General features: G+C 35.7%; 1 protein-coding gene across 1 annotated transcript; it reads left to right on the forward strand.

Annotated features, from left to right (window-relative positions):
• The first annotated feature begins 383 nt into the window (after window positions 1–383).
• Window positions 384–20,891, forward strand: LOC107595262 (stimulated by retinoic acid gene 6 protein-like). Its single transcript, XM_016285614.1, has 12 exons — window positions 384–414; window positions 7,900–8,066; window positions 9,520–9,590; window positions 10,752–10,828; window positions 12,046–12,107; window positions 12,233–12,432; window positions 14,027–14,241; window positions 15,542–15,659; window positions 15,824–15,925; window positions 16,546–16,709; window positions 17,205–17,342; window positions 19,964–20,891. The coding sequence occupies exons 1-12, from the start codon at window positions 384–386 to the stop codon at window positions 20,215–20,217; spliced, it is 1,599 nt and encodes a 532-aa protein (XP_016141100.1). The 3' UTR covers window positions 20,218–20,891.
• The last annotated feature ends 1,392 nt before the right edge of the window (window positions 20,892–22,283 follow it).

Raw genomic sequence — 22,283 nt, forward strand, 5'->3', positions numbered from 1 at the left:
CTTAATGCAAAAACAATTTTTTTAGAAAGGAACTAACTGTGGATTGGGAAACTATCCGGAAATTAAAAAATAACAATAAAAAAGCTTTGTACTTTTCACAAATAAAAATGAGATTAGATCAAAACAAAACAAAAAATTATGTAAATGAAGCATGATATAAGAAAGAATTCAATGCAAATATACACATATTTAACAGAAAAGCACGTCTAAATATATCATAAACGTTAACAGAACAGCTGCATAATTAAATTATTGATTGTCTTGTTTATGAATGCATGTGGGTCATGACCAAAGATGCACGGTGTGATGGATCAATTCACACAATCATCCATGATGCAACTGTTCTATAATTATTCGCAAAGGTCAGGTGCGCACGCGCCTGCATGGAGCGTTTTTACCTGAAGTCAGGAGATGGTGAGTTATCAAAATAATTTGTGTTTCTCACGTGCCATTGAAAAACAGACATGCATGACGACTGAGTAACGTTACTGTTACTTTTCTAAGCAATCATACTTTAGATTTTCGACGATAAAATGTTGAGACAATCCCATAGACACTGAAGGAAGGACCTGTGCCATATCTGGCAGGTTACTGGCCCAAGTTAAAATAATAAAAAAGTTAATAAATAAATAAATAAATGCATACATACATAAAATTTGGGGGCGGCCTTTTTATTTATTTATTTTAACTTGTAACCTGTCAGAACCCCTTAGCAATGGCATAGCAACATGCTAAACGTCCCTCAGAAAACCTTAGCAATACCCCAGCATTGTGGCGCTGACTACTTCAAAACAGACCATTACAACAGTAGATGTATTCTAGTTTTTCATTTACACCACATTGATACCATTAAGTCACAAATTACATTTTAGTGTGGTTTGACAGATATGGTCAAGTCACAAGCTGCTGAAATTTGCTTTATAGTAGCCTATTTCACTTTAAGTGAGTATACTCTTTGCCCTTATACTTATATATCCAACTTTACATAGAGAGCTGTACAATATAGTTTACATTTTGCAAGGATAAACTATCAAGGAGTAGAAATTTGCTATATATTGCTTTACATGGGTTTACTGTGTAAATATGTTAATAAAGTTGGTTTTGCAATTTTAAAACAGATATTCAGATACATTTAAGGAAAGGAAAGGATGTGTAGCCAAGTATTGTGTCCCATAGGCTACTCGGAAATCCCTCAGGCAATCCATCTCATGAACAGTTAAATGTTCTCCCCACTGTGCAATACCCAACTATCTACACTTATATTTATTATACGTATGTTATTAATTGAATATATCTTACATCTATCCACATTCCCTTGCATTATTTGTATATAGCACATCTGAACATACAATATACTGTCTACTGTCTTTTTGTATTGTGTATTGTTTTTACATATTTATTTTTACTCACTTCTTTTTATTTTGTTATCTGTGTCTTGTCACTTGTCAACCTGTCTGTGCACTGGAAGCTCCTGTCACCAAGACAAATTCCTTGTGTTGTAAGCACCATAGACTGTATAAAAACATGGACATTTTCGTGTTGGCTTCACGAGAGAGAGAGAGCGGGAGGTTGCCGCTTGGTAAGCACACTTGGCAATAAAGCTCTTTCTGATTCTGAGCTCTGCATTCCCCCATCCAAGTGCACACACACAGCAGTGAATAGTGAACAAACATGCACACACACCCAGCGCAGTGGGCAGCCATATTGCTGTGGCACCCAGGGAGCAGTTGAAGGTTCGGTGCCTTGCTCAAGGGTCTCACCTCAATTGAAGGTGGAAGAGAGCGCTGGTTATTCACCTACAATCCAACAGCGCTTAGGTAGGTAAGGTACAGAGACTCAAACCTGCGACCTTTGGGTTACAAGTCCTACTCTCTAACCATTAGGCCACGACTGCCCAGAAACGGTCATTGCCTGACTGGGAATTTAATCTGGGCCGTGGCGGTGAGTGCGCCCAATCCTAACCACTAGACCCAAAATCTAAAAGGGCATTAAGATATCTTTAATACTTCTTGAGTTACAGGCATGCAAACTTTGGAGAAAAAACTTGAAAAATTCAAGTTTACTGTTACTTTTCTAAGCAATCATACTTTAGATTTTCGACGATAAAATGTTGAGACAATCCCATAGACACTGAAGGAAGGACCTGTGCCATATCTGGCAGGTTACTGGCCCAAGTTAAAATAATAAAAAAGTTAATAAATAAATAAATAAATGCATACATACATAAAATTTGGGGGCGGCCTTTTTATTTATTTATTTTAACTTGTAACCTGTCAGAACCCCTTAGCAATGGCATAGCAACATGCTAAACGTCCCTCAGAAAACCTTAGCAATACCCCAGCATTGTGGCGCTGACTACTTCAAAACAGACCATTACAACAGTAGATGTATTCTAGTTTTTCATTTACACCACATTGATACCATTAAGTCACAAATTACATTTTAGTGTGGTTTGACAGATATGGTCAAGTCACAAGCTGCTGAAATTTGCTTTATAGTAGCCTATTTCACTTTAAGTGAGTATACTCTTTGCCCTTATACTTATATATCCAACTTTACATAGAGAGCTGTACAATATAGTTTACATTTTGCAAGGATAAACTATCAAGGAGTAGAAATTTGCTATATATTGCTTTACATGGGTTTACTGTGTAAATATGTTAATAAAGTTGGTTTTGCCATTTTAAAACAGATATTCAGATACATTTAAGGAAAGGAAAGGATGTGTAGCCAAGTATTGTGTCCCATAGGCTACTCGGAAATCCCTCAGGCAATCCATCTCATGAACAGTTAAATGTTCTCCCCACTGTGCAATACCCAACTATCTACACTTATATTTATTATACGTATGTTATTAATTTAATATATCTTACATCTATCCACATTCCCTTGCATTATTTGTATATAGCACATCTGAACATACAATATACTGTCTACTGTCTTTTTGTATTGTGTATTGTTTTTACATATTTATTTTTACTCACTTCTTTTTATTTTGTTATCTGTGTCTTGTCACTTGTCAACCTGTCTGTGCACTGGAAGCTCCTGTCACCAAGACAAATTCCTTGTGTTGTAAGCACCATAGACTGTATAAAAACATGGACATTTTCGTGTTGGCTTCACGAGAGAGAGAGAGCGGGAGGTTGCCGCTTGGTAAGCACACTTGGCAATAAAGCTCTTTCTGATTCTGAGCTCTGCATTCCCCCATCCAAGTGCACACACACAGCAGTGAATAGTGAACAAACATGCACACACACCCAGCGCAGTGGGCAGCCATATTGCTGTGGCACCCAGGGAGCAGTTGAAGGTTCGGTGCCTTGCTCAAGGGTCTCACCTCAATTGAAGGTGGAAGAGAGCGCTGGTTATTCACCTACAATCCAACAGCGCTTAGGTAGGTAAGGTACAGAGACTCAAACCTGCGACCTTTGGGTTACAAGTCCTACTCTCTAACCATTAGGCCACGACTGCCCAGAAACGGTCATTGCCTGACTGGGAATTTAATCTGGGCCGTGGCGGTGAGTGCGCCCAATCCTAACCACTAGACCCAAAATCTAAAAGGGCATTAAGATATCTTTAATACTTCTTGAGTTACAGGCATGCAAACTTTGGAGAAAAAACTTGAAAAATTCAAGTCAACAGATTTTACCAATAGATATACCAATCTCTGTGTAAAAATAATATAATGATGCTGCCATCTTTATAATGATGCTGCCTGCCCCCCCGCCCTCTTCAAAATAGTGGATTACTCAGTAGATATAAATTTCGCCAGTTTTATTGTAAATGAAAAACAGAACATATTAATTTAATACAATGAATATATCAGCAATTCTGGCTGATTCGAAATCACATACTTTCGCATTTTTTACGAATTACTTCTCGAAAAAGTACAAACCCGATTCCAAAAAAGTTGGGACACTGTACAAATTGTGAGTAAAAAAGGAATGGAATAATTTACAAATCTCATAACCTTATATTTTATTCACAATAGAATATAGATAACATATCAAATGTTGAAAGTGAGACATTTTGAAATGTCATGCCAAATATTGGCTCATTTTGGATTTCATGAGAGCTACACATTCCAAAAAAGTTGGGACAGGTAGAAATAAGAGGCCGGAAAAGTTAAATGTACATATAAGGAACAGCTGGAGGACCAATTTGCAACTTATTAGGTCAATTGGCAACATGATTGGGTATAAAAAGAGCCTCTCAGAGTGGCAGTGTCTCTCAGAAGTCAAGATGGACAGAGGATCACCAATTCCCCCAATGCTGCGGCGAAAAATAGTGGAGCAATATCAGAAAGGAGTTTCTCAGAGAAAAATTGCAAAGAGTTTGAAGTTATCATCATCTACAGTGCATAATATCATCCAAAGATTCAGAGAATCTGGAACAATCTCTGTGCGTAAGGGTCAAGGCCGGAAAACCATACTGGATGCCCGTAATCTTCGGGCCCTTAGACGGCACTGCATCACATACAGGAATGCTACTGTAATGAAAATCACAACGTTGTCTCTTTCAGGGAAGACCTTGCATTTTCCAACATGACAATGCCAGACCACATACTGCATCAATTACAACATCATGGCTGCGTAGAAGGATCCGGGTACTGAAATGGCCAGCCTGCAGTCCAGATCTTTCACCCATAGAAAACATTTGGCGCATCATAAAGAGGAAGATGTGACAAAGAAGACCTAAGACAGTTGAGCAACTAGAAGCCTGTATTAGACAAGAATGGGACAACATTCCTATTCCTAAACTTGAGCAACTTGTCTCCTCAGTCCCCAGATGTTTGCAGACTGTTATAAAAAGAAGAGGGGATGCCACACAGTGGTAAACATGGCCTTGTCCCAACTTTTTTGAGATGTGTTGATGCCATGAAATTTAAAATCAACTTATTTTTCCATTAAAATGATACATTTTCTCAGTTTAAACATTTGATATGTCATCTATGTTGTATTCTGAATAAAATATTGAAATTTGAAACTTCCACATTGCATTCTGTTTTTTTTCACAATTTGTACAGTGTCCCAACTTTTTTGGAATCGGGTTTGTATTTTGTTATCTGTGTCTTGTCACTTGTCAACCTGTCTGTGCACTGGAAGCTTCTGTCACCAAGACAAATTCCTTGTGTTGTAAGCACCATAGACTGTATAAAAACATGGACATTTTAATATTTTACAGCCAGCCTCTAGCGGCCAGTTGACGAATTACAGTTTAAGTCACGTCCGTGTTGGCTTCACGAGAGAGAGCGGGAGGTTGCCGCTTGGTAAGCACACTTGGCAATAAAGCTCTTTCTGCTTTTGAGCTCTGCATTTCACCCATCCAAGTGCACACACACAGCAGTGAGTAGTGAACAAACATGCACACACACCCAGCGCAGTGGGCAGCCATATTGCTGTGGCACCCAGGGAGCAGTTGAAGGTTGAGTGCCTTGCTCAAGGGTCTCACCTCAATTGAGGGTGGAAGAGAGCGCTGGTTATTCACCTACAATCCAACAGCAGTAGTTGTATATCTCAGTAGATATAAATTATATCTCAGTAGATATAAATTACCCTATGTTATTTTGTACAATTTAGCCAGTTTTATTGTAAATGAAAAACAGAACATATTAATTTAATACAACGAATATATCATCAATTCTGGCTGATTCGAAATCGCATACTTTCGTATTTTTTACGAATTACTTCTCGAAAAAGTATGTTCTATGTAGTATGAATATATGTAGTATAACTGTAGTATAAATTCGCTATGTTGTTGTTATTATTATTATATTATGTGACCTACCAGCGTGGAATATGGGAGTAATGTTTGTGTTTAGATGTGCCAGTTTCAGTTTTCATCATTAATTTCTCACATACTTTATCTTCATTAACTCCATCTGCGTCTATGTGTATATATAGCAATTCATTGTCAGCTAATGCAATGGCAGTGTCTGTTGTCACCTGACCTTCTTTATCCTCCACTAAAAGCCTTACTGTCAATGGCACGGCACCATGGAGACTGTTTTCTTGGTAAATGGTGAATGGAGGTCGTCCCCAGAGCCCTTGAGTGATGGTGGCTCATAAGAAGTCATTACAGGCAGCATCCATCTTGGGCTGTGTGCTCAATGGTGTTGCCTGCTTAATCAGTTTCCTCCTTGTCAAAGCTCCTGTGGACACTGACAGGATCCCATTGAGGTTTAACCGTGCCAGAATGAATCGTCTAAGCACACTACACCGTTTCAAAGGCCAGCCACAATGATGATACTGACGGGATTCACAATGTAATTCTGTTGGGGTCATTTGTTACACCAGCACCAGTCCAGTGTGTAAGATGTGTGTGAATGTAACAGTAGGAGGAATATTACACGGACCAAGCTTCTACATGTGTCGGCCTGACTCATTATGAAAATAAAGAAAACAGAGCCGTGGTTTCATGTCTTCAGTGAATGGTGCACTGTATCTTTTTTAGGAATGGCTGCATTGGGTTCTTTGAAATTGGAGAGGGAAGATAGGATAGTCAAAGATCGGAAAGATGTTAGCCTTATATCTCTCAGATACGTTTCATACAGTAATTCATTGTCAAAGTTATTTGGAAATTAGATGCGTCAGAACCTTCCACATAAAGGTGTTTGATGGAACTAACCGTTGACCTTCTCCGAACCAGATATAAGCAAACTTTCAGGCACATTTCCATGATGTAATCAAAGCTCTTCAAAGCATTCTTTGTTCTGCAACCTTTATTTGTAAATCCTGCTTTGCTTTGTCTCCAGATTTTTTTTTTGCCCTTTCCCAAGTTCTCGGCATTGTTATGAATGGATTTTTATATCTTTTCTTAACCATCTTTGGCTGTAATCCCTTCATAATGAAGGCAACAATGCAGCTGAAGGTTGCAAAAGCCTCCGTGTTCCCTCATACTAAAGAAGGGGGCGTGGTCATTTGGTGGGTGTGGCAATACACCTTAAAGGAATAGTTCACCCAAAGATTTTCTTAAAATGTACTCGCCCTCAGGCCATCCAAGATGTTGATGAGTTTATTTCTGAATGTAAAAGTAGCACCCTACCTGATTTTTTTTTTTCTTCCTCTGAACTGCTAGTCCTTCTTAGTTGGGTTTTGTAATTGGATTATCGGCTGCACTTTTTGTTTCTTTAGCAAACAGGGCCTCCGACAAGGCTGTGTTTGCATTATGTAACTGTTTGGTGCTCTAATAAGTGAACTTTGACGCACAAGTCTTTTAGTGTTGATGGGTCACTATTGTTATTCTCCTCATTCTGGATCATATTACCTTTTTTGTTATTTCCATAGTTTAAAAATCCATATGGTCAAGTAGCAAGCATTTTACTCAAAGTAACTTAGAGTACACTTCAGGGACAATCCTGCAAATCTGCAATCAGAGGATAACACAAAAAGTGCACCTAAAATGAAATTTTGTGCGTTGAAAATAAAAGAAGGAATGCTAAAGAATTATGAAAGCAAATAGAGACTCAGAGTGTCAGGCTAAAAAAGCAACATTATTATTGAACAGTTAGTTAATATATAATTTATAATCAGTTCTGTATTTTGATTATTGGGTAGTAAAAATCATCTTTAAAAAAAAGGTCAGTGTTCAAAAAAAGAAGTCCATATGATTTTTACACAATATTCCAATTATTCTGAAGCCATTCAATATTTTTAAATGAGAAACAGACCCAAATCGAAATCAATTTACACTCAAAATTTAGTTTTTTTGGTGATTTATGCGTATGTCACATCAGATTGCACCATTAAGGGTTTGAACTTACAACCGTTCGACTCCCAGCCTCATTTAACCACTGGGCCACATCACTATTTATAAGCAAATATAAACAGTACTGTGCTCTTTTAGGCTAGATCCAGTTTGAGAGCACAGAGATGTTTATTATTCTGTTCTTTATGTATGTAGAGCTCTGGCTGATCCTGGCTCTGTTGTACTACCCCGCATTGTACTACCCTCTTCTGGCCTGCGGGACGCTGCATAACAAGGTGGGTTACGTCTTGGGCAGCCTGCTGTCGTGGACACACTTTGGAGTTCTGGTCTGGCAGAAGGTGGACTGTCCCAAAACGCCACAGGTACGACTTACCATGGATATATGGATCTAAAAAAATCACCTGTAAAATATAAGCATACTCTCCCACTTTGAATGAGACTTTCAGATTCTTCTGTTCATTACCCTCATCCCATCAGTCCTCCGTTTTGTTCCCATATTTATGCTGCGGCACCCGGGGAGCAGTTGGGGGTTCGGTGCCTTGCTCAAGGGCACCTCAGTCGTGGTATTGAAGGTGGGAGAGAGCGCTGTCACTCCCCCCCCACCTACAATCCCTGAGTCCGACTCTCTAACCATTAGGCCACGACTTCCCAATGTATATTTATGTATATTTAGATATTAAGACTGCACAACTGCTTCACTTATTCATATTTGAAAGGTTAGTTCAGGTTGTGAGATGTCAGCTCCCCCAAAAATGAATGAAAAGGATGAATGAATAATTCATGATATTTGTAACCAATGTCTCTGATGTTCTGATATCATAATAAATAAATAGATAATATATGAAAGATTAATGTAGAGAAATATATGTTTAAAGGATGAAATTCTGGCATAATCTAATCTAATTAAGGCATAATCTTTTATTATTATTTCTTTAATGTAACCGCTTTAATGATTATTATTATTTGAAAAACAAGGTTGGTTCAGGTTGTAAAATAATTATGTGTTCATCATGTTCAATGATGTTCATCTTATTTGTGAATTAATAATTCATAATATTTGTACCTTGAAAAATACATTTAAAAACGTTTAAAGCTTTAAAATAATTAATATGTGTACTACATTCACATGTCAAGGTGTAAAGAAAATTGTATTAATTTTTACTTGGTCATTAGATTAGAACTTTTCTTGAACATGGTATTAAAGTTTTGAAAGCCGCATTAAACCATACTTCACATGCGTTTTAAACTAGTTTTTAAAATATTTTTGGTTTTCTTTATCATGGATGCTCTTATTTGCCATTGATCCATTTGTATTTAGCATTGTTTTCCCCCTAATGTACTGTAGACGACCATGTTACAACAGACCTGTGACCCATTTTTGGGCCACGACCCACCAGTTAAGCGCCGCTGTGTTAATTCATAATGAAGGGACTTAGGAGCATGGAAAGGCAAGAGGAGAGTTTGTAAACTCGGCAGCTGCATTCCAGAGCTCTAATCATTGTAAGCAGCTCAGTGGGATTGGGTTATGTTTGACTCGCAGAGCACATTACACAAACAGTGTGTTGTTTTCCCATAGGAAATAGACAACGCCAGTGTTATTCAGCTATAATCGCTATGACGAATACGTTTGGTTGGAATAAGAGGAGAGATCATAACACATCTAAACTGCGAGTAAACGATGTGACAAACGATGTGTTTTTTTTTAATTAACGAAACTGTCTATAAGTCACACTACATGATAGTCAGCGTTTTTAATTTTGAGAAGATTTGGTGTAATTTTTTTTAATTATTATTATTATTTGAACTTTCTTGCAGGACCTCAGTAGCAGTTACTATCGAGACTATGTGAAGAAGATTCTCAAGAAGAAGAAGCCCACCAAAATCAGGTGATGCACACTTACGTGGACACCATTATTTATTAACCCAAAGGTTCGAGAAGCTTAAAACAGCAGAAATTATACTAGTAACCCATAATAAGACATTCACAGAGAGCTGATGGTGATCATATGGACCCTTTGTACAACATGATTGTACAAAGAAAAGTAAATGAATGAATTTTTGCAAATGTTTTTATGTTGGCTTCACATTTAAAAACTTCTAATTTACAACATGTTTCATCAATGTTATCCATTTTAAATGTTAATTGTTTTTAATACATTTTATTATAAGATAAATTAGGCTTTTCAAACCCCCAAAGAATGAATAAAAAATACTATAAATTCTATAAATACTATAAATAAATAAAAATGCTAAAATGAAACATTTCAGGCCCTATTTTGTAGCTTATTAATGGGAAGTGTTTGTCATACTGCAATGTTAACTAATCTTTTTAAACCGTTTTGGTAATGGAATGGATTCCAATTGTAATGAAAGAAAGGAAAGGTAAGGTACTTTCTATTATAGCAATCAGTCCACTGTACAATAGACAGGCAGATGGGATATTGTCTATAGACTAGTTCCTTCCTCATTTCCATTGACAGGAGGTGAATTACACCTACTGTAAATTCACTTATGCAAAGATTGGTAGATAGTGAGTCTGAATTGTGAACTAATGCCATTCAGTCTGTCTGTACTGTACAGATGCTGATCTTCTTTATGCAAAAATATACTGAGTGTCTGAAATGTCATTGAATATAGTCCTGTGAGCCATGTGAGGGAACGTGTCCTGTTACGTGGAAACTCCTTTGTGTCAGTAGGATATAGTCTACATAGGAACACAACGTAATGAAGGGAAATATGCATTGATAAGAGTGGTAGATGTAGGAAGGTATAAGGCATATATCGATAAACTTCAGATATAACTCAAATATCAAGAGACCATGAGGTTGCAGGTTTAGACTGGTTGTCCAAAGGTTGCAGGTTCGAATCCCATTAAAAGTCATTGTGTAAAGGGCGACTTTATAATATACTGTAAATGACTTTAGAGGAAAGCCTCTACTAAATGTCTAATTGTGCATTTGAAAGAAAATGAAGGGCTGTTATTTTTAACATTATATTAAATGATGTTTCTTCTTGTTGTTTATGGCTGTTATCTCTTGCTTTTGCAGTTCCAGCGCATCAAAACCCAAACTGTTTGAAAGACTCCGAGATGCTGCCAAGTCTTACTTCTACACACCAGAGGATGGTAAAAAAAACTAGCATGTCAATAAAGCAATAAGCCCAGTGAGGCCGTGGTTTACAGTGAATTTATAACAGCTAAGGAGTGTTGTTAGGCACGACGCGAAGCTTAGCTGTTATAAATTCACTGTAAACCACGGCTTCACGGGGCTTATTGCTTTTATAAAACTGTTATTCCATGTACGTAGTTAGGTTTCACAAAATAAAACAGAGCAAATAAAGTGTAATGATATTAATAAAAACAGTATTCTTCCACCAAACAATGTAGTTCCTCAGAAACAGTTGTGGTTGCAACAAAGTGGTTGCCAAGCAACAGACAAACGTAAACAAAGGTGTATGTTTGTAGAGTAATTTACAACAGCTTCGAATGCGGCTCAAACAATCAGAATCAAGGACTGGAACTATCCGTTCTATCCACCTTTTTCTTCAACGCGGAAGTAAGCCTATGGGCGAGATTCCGGTTCATTAGCCGCTGTAGGGAAATAACGAGGAGAATAACAACGTGCAGTAAACGGTAAAACTGTTTGCACTACAAACCAGTGTGTTCATAATTAAGATAATACATTAAAATAATATGGTAAGACACACCAGTTTTCAATATCAAGCAGCAAAAGGAGCGGTTCTGAACAGCTAAAAACAGCTGGACGCGGATGAGACCGGAAGCTAGACCCACAGAGTTTACAAATGGCCGCGCCGATTTTTACGGTAAGAAAAAGGTGGATAAAAATATATTTACACTACCATCCAAAAGTTTGGGATCAGTAAGATTTATTTATCTATATATTGTTTTTCTTTTATTCAGCATGGATTGATGCATTCAATTGATGGAAAGTTTCAAAAGTTGCACAAGTTAGAATATTCTGTTCTTTTAAAACTTTCTTTTCATCAAAGAGTCAAGAAAAAACTGATATTGATAATAAATATTGTTATTGATAATTATAAATACTTCTTGAGCAGCAAATCAGCTTATTAGGATGATTTCTGAAGGATCATGTGACACTGAAGACTGGAGTAATGATGCTGAAAATTCAGAAATAAATGACATTTTAAGATATATTGAAATAGAAAACAGTTGCTTTCAAACAGAAATAATATCTCACATTTTTTACTGTAGATTTGATCAAATAAAAGCAGCCTTGGTGAGCAAAAGAGACTTACCAACCCCAAACTTTTAAACGGTAGTGCTTGTATTCATTTACTGTAATTTTATTTATTTTCCATCAGTTTTTAGGTTCCCTTTGAAACTAGCGATCTCTGTGGTTGTGGCGTTCATTGCTCTTTATCAGGTAAACGCTTGAACAAGCGAGCCCTTTTTAGCGTTATTTCGGTCTAAAAGTATTAATTAATGTGCTTTTAACTAAAGTATCATGTTAGTTTTTCCAGGCATTTTCCATTCTTTTGAATGTCTTAGATGGCGCTCTTACTGGTCTCAGGCGTGCTGCCCACCCTACACATCGTCCGTAGAGGAGTGGACGAAAACATCGCCTTCCTGTTGGCCGGTTTCAATATCATCCTGTCAGATGACCGTCAGGAGGTGGTCAGGATTGTAGTGTACTATCTGTGGTGTGTGGAAAGTGAGTCAGTTGCCATTCTCATTCTTCTTATACTTAGGCTGTTCTGTTGAAGGCCATAGACGTGATTTTACGGGACGATGTGCAATACGTCTGAGAGAGATCAATTTTGCTTCTGTTATACTATGTAAATCTACGTTAGTTGGAAAGCCTATTTGCCATGTTAGATGATAACATTTTAAATCGCCGATAAGCTTTGTTAATTGTGACCGACTCTGTGACCGGGACTCAATTTGCCCAAAATCGAGTGCTACACTGTAATTTACTGTACATGACCTATTCAGTCTGCCAAATATAGTGAATGCTGGACAAAGCTCACAATTTTTTGGGATGGTGGCCACACTCAATCTGTGGCCACAAAAGCCTCCAGAAATTCAGTCCGATTCAAACGCCAAAAAAAAAAAAAGAAGAAGTGTGCTTAGTTGTATTGAATGTGTTCTTGTAGTGTACTTCTTACAAATATTTAAGTATCAAATCTTAAAAGTATTTTTTTTTAAAAGCTGTACTTAAAGAGAGACACTTACATTACTGTTTTTAACACACTTGAGCACACTTAGAAAGTGCACTTTGTAATAATTTAAAGTTTTAAATCATTGTTTTAATACTTTTTGGTATGCTTTAAAGTACACATATTTTGATGTGTTGACCAACTAACATAATTTGAGTAAATATATTTTAAATGTACTAAATTGCTACGTCATCGTTACAAATGTGTAATTAGATTTATATAATAAAATATAATATACAATTATATGTAAATACATGGCAACAACAAAAAAACAACTTTAGTTGACCATAAATGCTTGTCAGTTCATTCGGCTGTACACTTTAACCATATTTCAAACACAATATAAGTATTTATGAAATTACACATAAAGATGTGCTTAAGTCCTACTTAAGTGGGTCAAAAAATAACTTTTAAAGTTCAACTCATTACATTTAATATAGATTTAAACTATAATACATTTTCATTTAATTGTAAATAACACAATTATGTGTCGGAAAACATTACATACAGTTCAGACTTAAGTATATTCTTTTAAAGTATATTATTTCCGTAACTACAAATAATCTTTACTTGAAATAAATCAAAAGTTAACTGAAATAAAGAGTTATTAAAAATACATATTTAATCATTTGTCTTTTTTCTTTTTGTTTAACTTGAAATACTAAAATAACTCAAACTAAAACTGAAATAAAATTATTTATTAAGAACCATACAGGCATTTAAAAAATGACAAAAACACAACAACATTTAAAATTCAAATAAAAACAGAAAATATAAAAATGAAAGCTAATTAAATAAAAAGCTATAATGAATATATAAATATACTATATATATAGTATATTTATATATTCATAATAGTTTTCTATTTAATTAGTTTTCATTTGTATATTTTCTGTTTTTATTTGAATTTAAAATTTTAATTTGGTTATTATAGGGAAACAAATGATCTTTATCATAACTGACTGCCTCTATTATGAATAACAGCTAGCTGGAGGTGAAACGGGGGGTGAAAATCCTTTTCTAATGAGAATGAGATAATTACAGTCAGGAATAGCAGATTAAAAATAATGACTTTTCAAATTGAGTTTTTAAATGTCGTTAATGGCAGTTTGACTCTGTGACCTGCAATTCCTTCTCAGTTTCTTCTTCATAAAGAGACGCCCCTATTCCCTGTATTTCTGCAGCCGCTGTATCTGTGTTCCCTCAGGTCTAATCTGAAGGGACTGTACAGAGGAGACATCTTTACTGTGTATAACTGCCACCGGAGCATTAGACCGTCCCGGCCTGCGCTGGTCTGCTGGATGGGCTTCACCAGCTTCCAGGCTGCCTTCATCTGTCTCGGTGAGAGCACATTTCCTCTCTGTATGGCATGCGAGACCCTTCTGTTCGAGAAGACCCTCATTCTCACTGCATAACTCTTTGCATTGAAGTGTAAAAATGTGAGAAAGACAATCTGAATTCTTTTTTTAACACTTACAATACACCAACAAACAACATTTAAACTGACCAAAAGTTTTTTTATTTTTTTGTTAATTAATTTTTAACAGTTCAAGGTCATTCTGGATTTATTTTCTTCTTCTGGACGTTTCCCTTAAAATCCATCATAGATGGAGATTATTATGTTGTAATTAAAATAAATAAATAAATAAATACAATTTATTTAGAATAATGTGCATTGATGATATGAGGAATATTTATTAAGAAAGTAAATAGGAGTTTGCTCTGTTAAATATATATTGTTATATTATATATGTTATATTTTTGATGTTCATTTATTTTTATTTTTAAATTAAAATATATTGTTACATTATAATAATCTTATGTAAAATATATTGTTAAAATGTATCATTATAATTTACAGTTGGTACATCAACAGACAATAAAAATTATTCATGAATAGAGAAAGTTATTATATTTTCTTCTTTTTTTTAATCTTTAGAATAATGTGCACCAGGAACATTTATTTAGAAAATAAATAAGGTGGATTTTGTGCTATTTTTATTAGATAAATGTATTTTATTTATTTTATATTAATTTTTTTATTTAATTTTATAATGTTTAAGTTTTCATTCTATTTTATATCTATATTAAATATATTATTTATAGTTAGTACATTAGCAGACAATCGAAATCAATCATAGATGGAGCAAGTTGTTATGTTTTGATGAAAAAAATTCTGTAGAATAATGTGCACTGATGAACTTTTAGGAATATTTAAGAGGTAAGGTAAACAGGTTGGATAAACAAGTAAATAAATAAATAAATAATTTCTTTTTTTATTAATTAATTATGTTGTTGTTTTCTTTTCTTTTGTTTTTGTTTTTTCTATTTAAAAAATATAATATTTACAGTTTAAAAAAAAGACCAGAAACATGTATTAAGAAACTAAAGTTGGTGTGTTTTGTGTTTTTTAAATATTTAAATAAATAAATGCATATTATATATATATATATATATACATATTTTTATTTTAATCAATTATTTTAATTATTTTATTTTCATTTCATTATTTCATTCATTGTTTTTTTTAACTCATGAAATAATATAATGTTATTTATGTTTTGTTTTGGTTTTTTCAAGTGCAAAGGTGATTATGAGCATATTTCGTTACTCCTGCATGTGTGATTGTGTCTGTGTCCAGGCATGGTGATCCAGACTCTGGTGTTCTTCATCTGCATTCTGTTCGCTGTCTTCCTCGTCATCATCCCCATCCTGTATGGAACCAATCTCGTGCTGTTCCGCATCATCGGCAAAATGTGGTGAGTGGCTTGGCTCTGCCGGACCGTGGCTCGGGTGATGATGACTGTGACTGTGAGCCACAAATCTCGACTATCAAGTCATCTCTCCTCATGAGCCATAAAGCCCAGCATTTAGACAAGTGCCTCTTTAGATGCTTCCCACTCACATGTTCTCTCTGCTGAAGGCCCTTCTGGTTGATGCTGTTCCTGGCTGTGCTGATCCAGCATGTGACTTCCAGGTTCTTGTTCATCAAGAAGGACGCAGGGACGAGAGATCTGAACAACAGGTGCTAATTATACATAATATTACAACAGTCAAAACATCTGTTGTGCCTCTTGCTGGTTATTGCTTCTAATGTTAGTGTGCATTCACCATCTGGTAGGCCATGAAAGACCAGCCAACAATAAACACACATCCACTTTCTGTACATTGTTATGAAACTTCTAAAGAATTTCATATTAACAGACATTTCAGATATTAAATGGTAAACATTTTTATTTTTCCAACACAATTGTTAATAATGTTTTTACAATTACATAATCATATTAATTGTGTTGTTACCTGGATGATCCACAACTGTTTTTGTTTAGTGTTGTGTTGTGTTGTGTTGTGTTGTGTTGTGTTGTGTTGTGTTGTGTTGTGTTGTGTTGTGTTGTTTTGGTTTGGTTTGGTTTTTGTTTTGTGATAGTTGTTTGTCCTGAACAGTTCAACTTTTGAATGGGGTCATTTTTATGAATTCTATTTTATGTGTAAACATCTTTTATGTGAAATATCTTATTCAGGTCAGTATTAAATAAAACATAACATGCATTTTGTATGATCACACTTATTTTATCCCTCCTATATATATTAAGCTTGTATGAGGAATCACTGAGGTTGGATGTGCTTTTTTTTCTTTCTTTACAGAGGGAGTCTGTTTCTTCTCAGCTACATGCTCTTCCTGATTAATGTCATGGTTGGTGTTATTCTGGGCATTTGGAGGATAGTCATCACTGCCCTTTTCAATATAGTCCACTTAGGACGCTTGGATATCAGCCTTCTCAACCGCAACGTCGAGCCGTTTGACTCAGGTACTGCTGGACAGAGCAACGCATTTACATTCAGATACCCTATTAACAATGAAGGTGCACTCATTTACCGTAAAATTACAGTCAAATGTATTGCTTTCATAAAATGAAATTAACACCCTTTATATCATCAATATTATATTTAATCATTTATTTTGTATTTTTAAAATATTTTATATATTTTCATTTTAAATATTTAATTATATCCAATATTTACATATTTTATATTTGTATATAATTTTTATATATTTCTGTGGTTTCAAACAAGACCCCTCCAATCAGACTCCAATCAGATTTAAGCTAGATTTGTAAGAAATATCAAATGTAACTGTACGTCTACTATATGCTGATATTTCTGATAAAAGTGCCTCACTGAAATTCGATTGCGACCAGAGATAACAGAACCCTCTGTAGTGTCAGCTGTTGGATGTGGTTGTTATTTGTATGTAGATTGTCTCTTCCGTGTTTAGGCTCACAGCGCTGTGCTTGTCTCTGCAGGATACCGCTGCTACGCTCATTACCTGAAGATCGAGGTCAGCCAGTCTCACCCCGTGATGAAGGCCTTCTGTGGGCTGCTGCTGCAAACCTCAGGCCAGGACAGTGTCTCTGCACAGAGGATGAGAGATGCTGAAGAAGGTCTGAGCTTTTGTTTCTTTATTGCTTCAGTTCATGACAACAATATGATGAAAATTAATTCATTGGAGAGCAGCCTGTTCCAGAGTCTGGTCTCAAACTCAAAGCTTTTAGTCTTCAGAACTAATTCAGAGCCGCTTGACTGAGGATGTGGTTTATTGTTTTAAAGCTGCACTCATTGAATTTGTCCAGTGAGCTTTATCAGTGAGTGTGTGGAAACCGAACTTGATTTCAGGCCTTCTGTGAGTCAAGCTGTTGAAAATAAAGATGCACTGAGCTGATTTCAAATAGGTACGAGGATGTTTTGAAAGGTTTGTTGTTGTTAAAAAATATATTTCAAAAAAATGACAGACATTTCACACACACACACACACACACACACACATATATATATATATATATATATATATATAATTGTAAATATATTCATATTAAATGTATTATATTTTATATTTTTGCAACAGGTATTGAGAGCACCAATTTGCAAACTATGCATAAAAAGTGCTGCATTATGGTTATTATATGTACTATATATAAGGGATAATTCCAAATTACCATAAAATTACCATAATCATTTAAAAATTATTATAATTATTATTATAAAATGTCACAAATAATTGTAATAATGACTTAATAACCTAGTTATATATCTAGAAAATATTGTAAAAAATCTTTTGTTATATAAAGTAATACGTTTTGTTATAATGTTTTATATAAAAAAAGATAACAGCTAATTACCATAAAATTACGCATTTTATAAATTATGTAAGGGATAATTCACAGCTAATTACCATAATTATAAAAAAAAGGAAATATAAAAAAATTTATGATTAATAAATAACCTTTTTTTATATATAAAATAATAAATGTTGTTATAATATTGGTATAGAACAAAGTATTATTTATAACTTGCCGTGCACCACATTGGCACAAACAGATTGAACTCCCAGTATGCAGTAGAGTTTAAAAGGAACAGATTAATTACATCTACTTTCAATGCATTTCAAAACAGAAAGCAGAGCAAAATGATGTTAGATCATCTGTGTCGAATCTCTGACCAAAGCCGAGATTCATATTGATCTATGTTTGATTTCTCCTGGGTGATTTATGTCTATTTGCACAGACAGTTGGTTGGCCTTGTTTTTGGAATAATTGATTCATCATGTTGCCCTGCACGCAGCAGGCGAGCGTTCCCGCAATGATTACATTTGTCAGGATAAATTGGGCCCCGGTGTGCAGTAACTCACCTCGGCCCTGCTGCTGCTCAATCAGACCTGTCAGAGAGACAGAGAGTCCATAGTGTGAACATCCTCTGTACATTCACAGTTCACATTGCTCATCTCCTTTCATAAAGCGGAGCAGAGATGGAATTCAAGCTGTACGTGTGTCTTAAGTCAAAGTCAGATCTGTCAGCGTTTGATGGGGTTTGCCGGATGATAGGCAGCAGATGGTGTGTATTCAACATTAAACAGCCCTGTCTTTTGTTGACTTTACACCTACAGATGTACTGATGCTTGCATTCAAAAACTCAAGGAATCTGATTTTCACATTTGTATTTTCATACAATATTAATTATTATCTGTGGAGAATTGTTAAAACTGGTAGGTTACACCGACTGAGCTCTGTAATTGACTTTTTCATATGTGTGTGTGTGTGTGTGTGTGTGTGTGTGTGTGTGTGTGTGTGTGTGTGTGTGTGTGTGTGTGACTCATAGTTTTTACACTCTGCATAATTGCACATTGCCATATTCCAACTGTGATACTGTGGTTTTGTGTTGCTGTGCTGTACGATTATGAAGTAGCGCTCTTTTATATGGACAGTATTTCTTTGCATTAAGTGTCTTTATTTTAGATGTCATTTTTTAAAGGAATATTTATTTAAGACTTATTAAAAAGCAAATCGGTTCATTTTACTGAATCAAAAGCATACACACGACCAGGGTTGTTCGATTCTCGAACGAATGACTCTTATGAGTCGGTTCTTTGAGGTGAATCATATACAGACAGTGCTACAAGTTGAGTCAATTTCGCCAAACGAATGACTCTTGTGAGTCGATTATTTTTAATGAATCATTTTAGTACATTTTTTGTTTTCCCAACAAATGATTCTCATGAGTTGGTTCAGTTAGTTAGTTAATGCAGTTGGTTAGTTAATAAAACAATTGGCTATAACTACACCGGTGAAGTCCAAATCACAAACGAAGGACTCTTATGAGCCGTTTCTTTGCAATGAATCATAAACAGACCGCGCTAGTGGAGTTCAGTCAATAGGCTTTGGTTCAGTTCACTTTTTCCAAACAAATGACTCTTCAATCAAATGAGCCTGTTCTTTTAATAAAAGGATGACTTTTTAAAAAAATAACTTATCCTGTCAGTCTGATGATTGATTCAGTGACTTGAATAGCAAGCGGTTACTGAATCAAACTGAACTGCAAGTTATATGTGTGTGTGTGTGTGTGTGTGTTTTGTAATATATAATAATAATGAATATGTACGTGTGTGTATATATATATAGATATAGGCTATATGTGAATAGATAGTATAACTATCTACGACTAAGACTAAACTATACGACTTTATCTACATGTTAATTTAACATCTTTCTTACATGTTCAACATTTTAAGGTATTCAATTGGTCCAGCAAGAGAAGAAGCAAAACAAGGTGTCCAACGCTAAGCGGGCGCGAGCGCACTGGCAGCTCCTCTACACGCTGGTCAACAACCCGTCTTTGGTGGGCACCAGGAAACATTTCCAGCGCCAGAGCTCTGAAAGCTTCATCAACGGAGCCCTCAACCGGACCTCCAAGGAAGGCAGCAAAAAGAAAGACAGCATCAAGGAGCCGAGCAAAGAGGCAGAAAGCGCCGCCACCAACAACTGAGGACTGCAGATCACCATGCGGAGAAAGAGATCGGCCCTCCCTGCCCCCCAGCCTCTTCATTCTTAATGGCTGCTGGCCAGATATTGATGATAGTATTATTTGCTTTGGTGTAGCAGAGAAGCACATGTGTTTTAGCTAAGTGCACTTACAGCTCAGTGCCTCAGGAAGAAGTTCATGCATGCAGTTGTAGTTAACGGATCCTTTGCACATGTGTGTGGATGGATGGATGTATTGTGTCTTTTGTTGCATGTGTGAGTGAGACTGTCTCTCCGTCTTGGGCTTAGTGTATCAGGAAATTTAGTTTGGCACTGAACTCCCGTCTAACCGCTTGATGCGAGGTTAGTATGTGTGACTATTTATGAATGTACAGGTTCTGCTCGTTTGCAAATTGACCAATTATTCATTTCCACTCAGCATCTTCATTTTTGCACTCATTGGTGTGACTAGTGGTGAGAATGTTATTATCATAGATGAAACCAATAATGTCCATTGTTGATCTTTGTCTGTTCTCATAAAGACAACATCTACTGTAATTGTATTACAATTGTTTTTAATCTCTGACTAAATATAAATACAATCTGTCTCACTGTTACATTGACACTTAATTTTGTTATTCCCTCTATTATGTCTTGTTCTGCTACCTATGGCATATATGTGATTGAAATAAAATAAATTGTGAGGATTTGCAGCGCGTTTCTTCATTTGCATGTGGTGTGGGGATTTGCAGCGTTTCTTCATTTGCATGTGTTGTGAGGATTTGCAGTGTTTCTTCATTTGCATGTGTTGTGAGGATTTGTAGGGTGTTTCTTCATTTGCATGTGTTGTGAGGATTTGTAGGGTGTTTCTTCATTTGCATGTGTTGTGAGGATTTGCAGCTCGTTTCTTCATTTGCATGTGTTGTGAGGATTTGCAGCTCGTTTCTTCATTTGCATGTGTTGTGAGGATTTGCAGCTCGTTTCTTCATTTGCATGTGTTGTGAGGATTTGCAGCGCGTTTCTTCATTTGCATGTGTGTTGTGAGCATTTGCAGCGTTTCTTCATTTGCATGTGTTGTGAGGATTTGCAGCGTTTCTTCATTTGCATGTGTTGTGAGGATTTGCAGCGTTTCTTCATTTGCATGTGTTGTGAGGATTTGCAGCGTTTCTTCATTTGCATGTGTTGTGAGGATTTGCAGCGTTTCTTCATTTGCATGTGTTGTGAGGATTTGCAGCGCGTGTGTTGTCAAACTGATGAAGATGTTTTCTTAATTTGCTGGTGTTTTTTCAATTTGCATGTGTTTTCTTAAGTTGCAGCGCGTTGAGCTCTCTCGGCCACCGTAATTCCCTCTATTATGTCTTGTTCTGCTACCTATGGCATATATGTGATTGAAATAAAATAAATATTACAAATAAAAGTATGTTCATTGTGTTAAGTGAAATAGTGCCATCTCCTGTGTCGCGTAAAATACGTGACAATAAGCGCATGATTTTATAGTTTAATGAAACCAATTGAAAACCATTTAAATCCGAAGTATTTTCATGAAATTTTATATTTTTCTTTTCCGTGCAGCGATTTTAAAAACTCGAATGCATGATTGTTGATAACTAGACGGATGTTGAGAGAGCGCAATTGTTCCGCAATCACATCATTCCTTTGTTCTACATAGTTTCCTCAATAATTCATTACAAGGCATAACGAAAAAGAATCACTATTACACATTTTATTGTAGGCCTATCTAAATGTAAAAACAAATAATTTCCTGAATTTAATAAATGTTCAATAAATATCCCATATGCGATATATTCAGACTAGTTATATATTTGTTTTGAAATATTCGTTTCAGAAAAACAAAAAGCTAAATGAATCATACTTTACTCGGGTCTTTCTTAATTTTGCAAATTAAAATCAAAGCAAAAACATATCTGTTCGAGTGTTTGAGCTCCTTTCAGGCGGCGTCTCGCATAGCCAGCGTTCAAAATATGATTTTTCATAGCTGCTGAACTGTGTGGTTTGTGCTGGAGATTGTCCACATTTATTAAAACACTTTTCTGTGTTTGCAAGCAATGTCCAATACATTTGTTCGTTCAA

This window comes from Sinocyclocheilus grahami, unplaced genomic scaffold (genome assembly GCF_001515645.1).
Source record: "Sinocyclocheilus grahami isolate Dianchi unplaced genomic scaffold, SAMN03320097.WGS_v1.1 scaffold199.1, whole genome shotgun sequence".
NCBI classification, from domain to species: domain Eukaryota; kingdom Metazoa; phylum Chordata; class Actinopteri; order Cypriniformes; family Cyprinidae; genus Sinocyclocheilus; species Sinocyclocheilus grahami.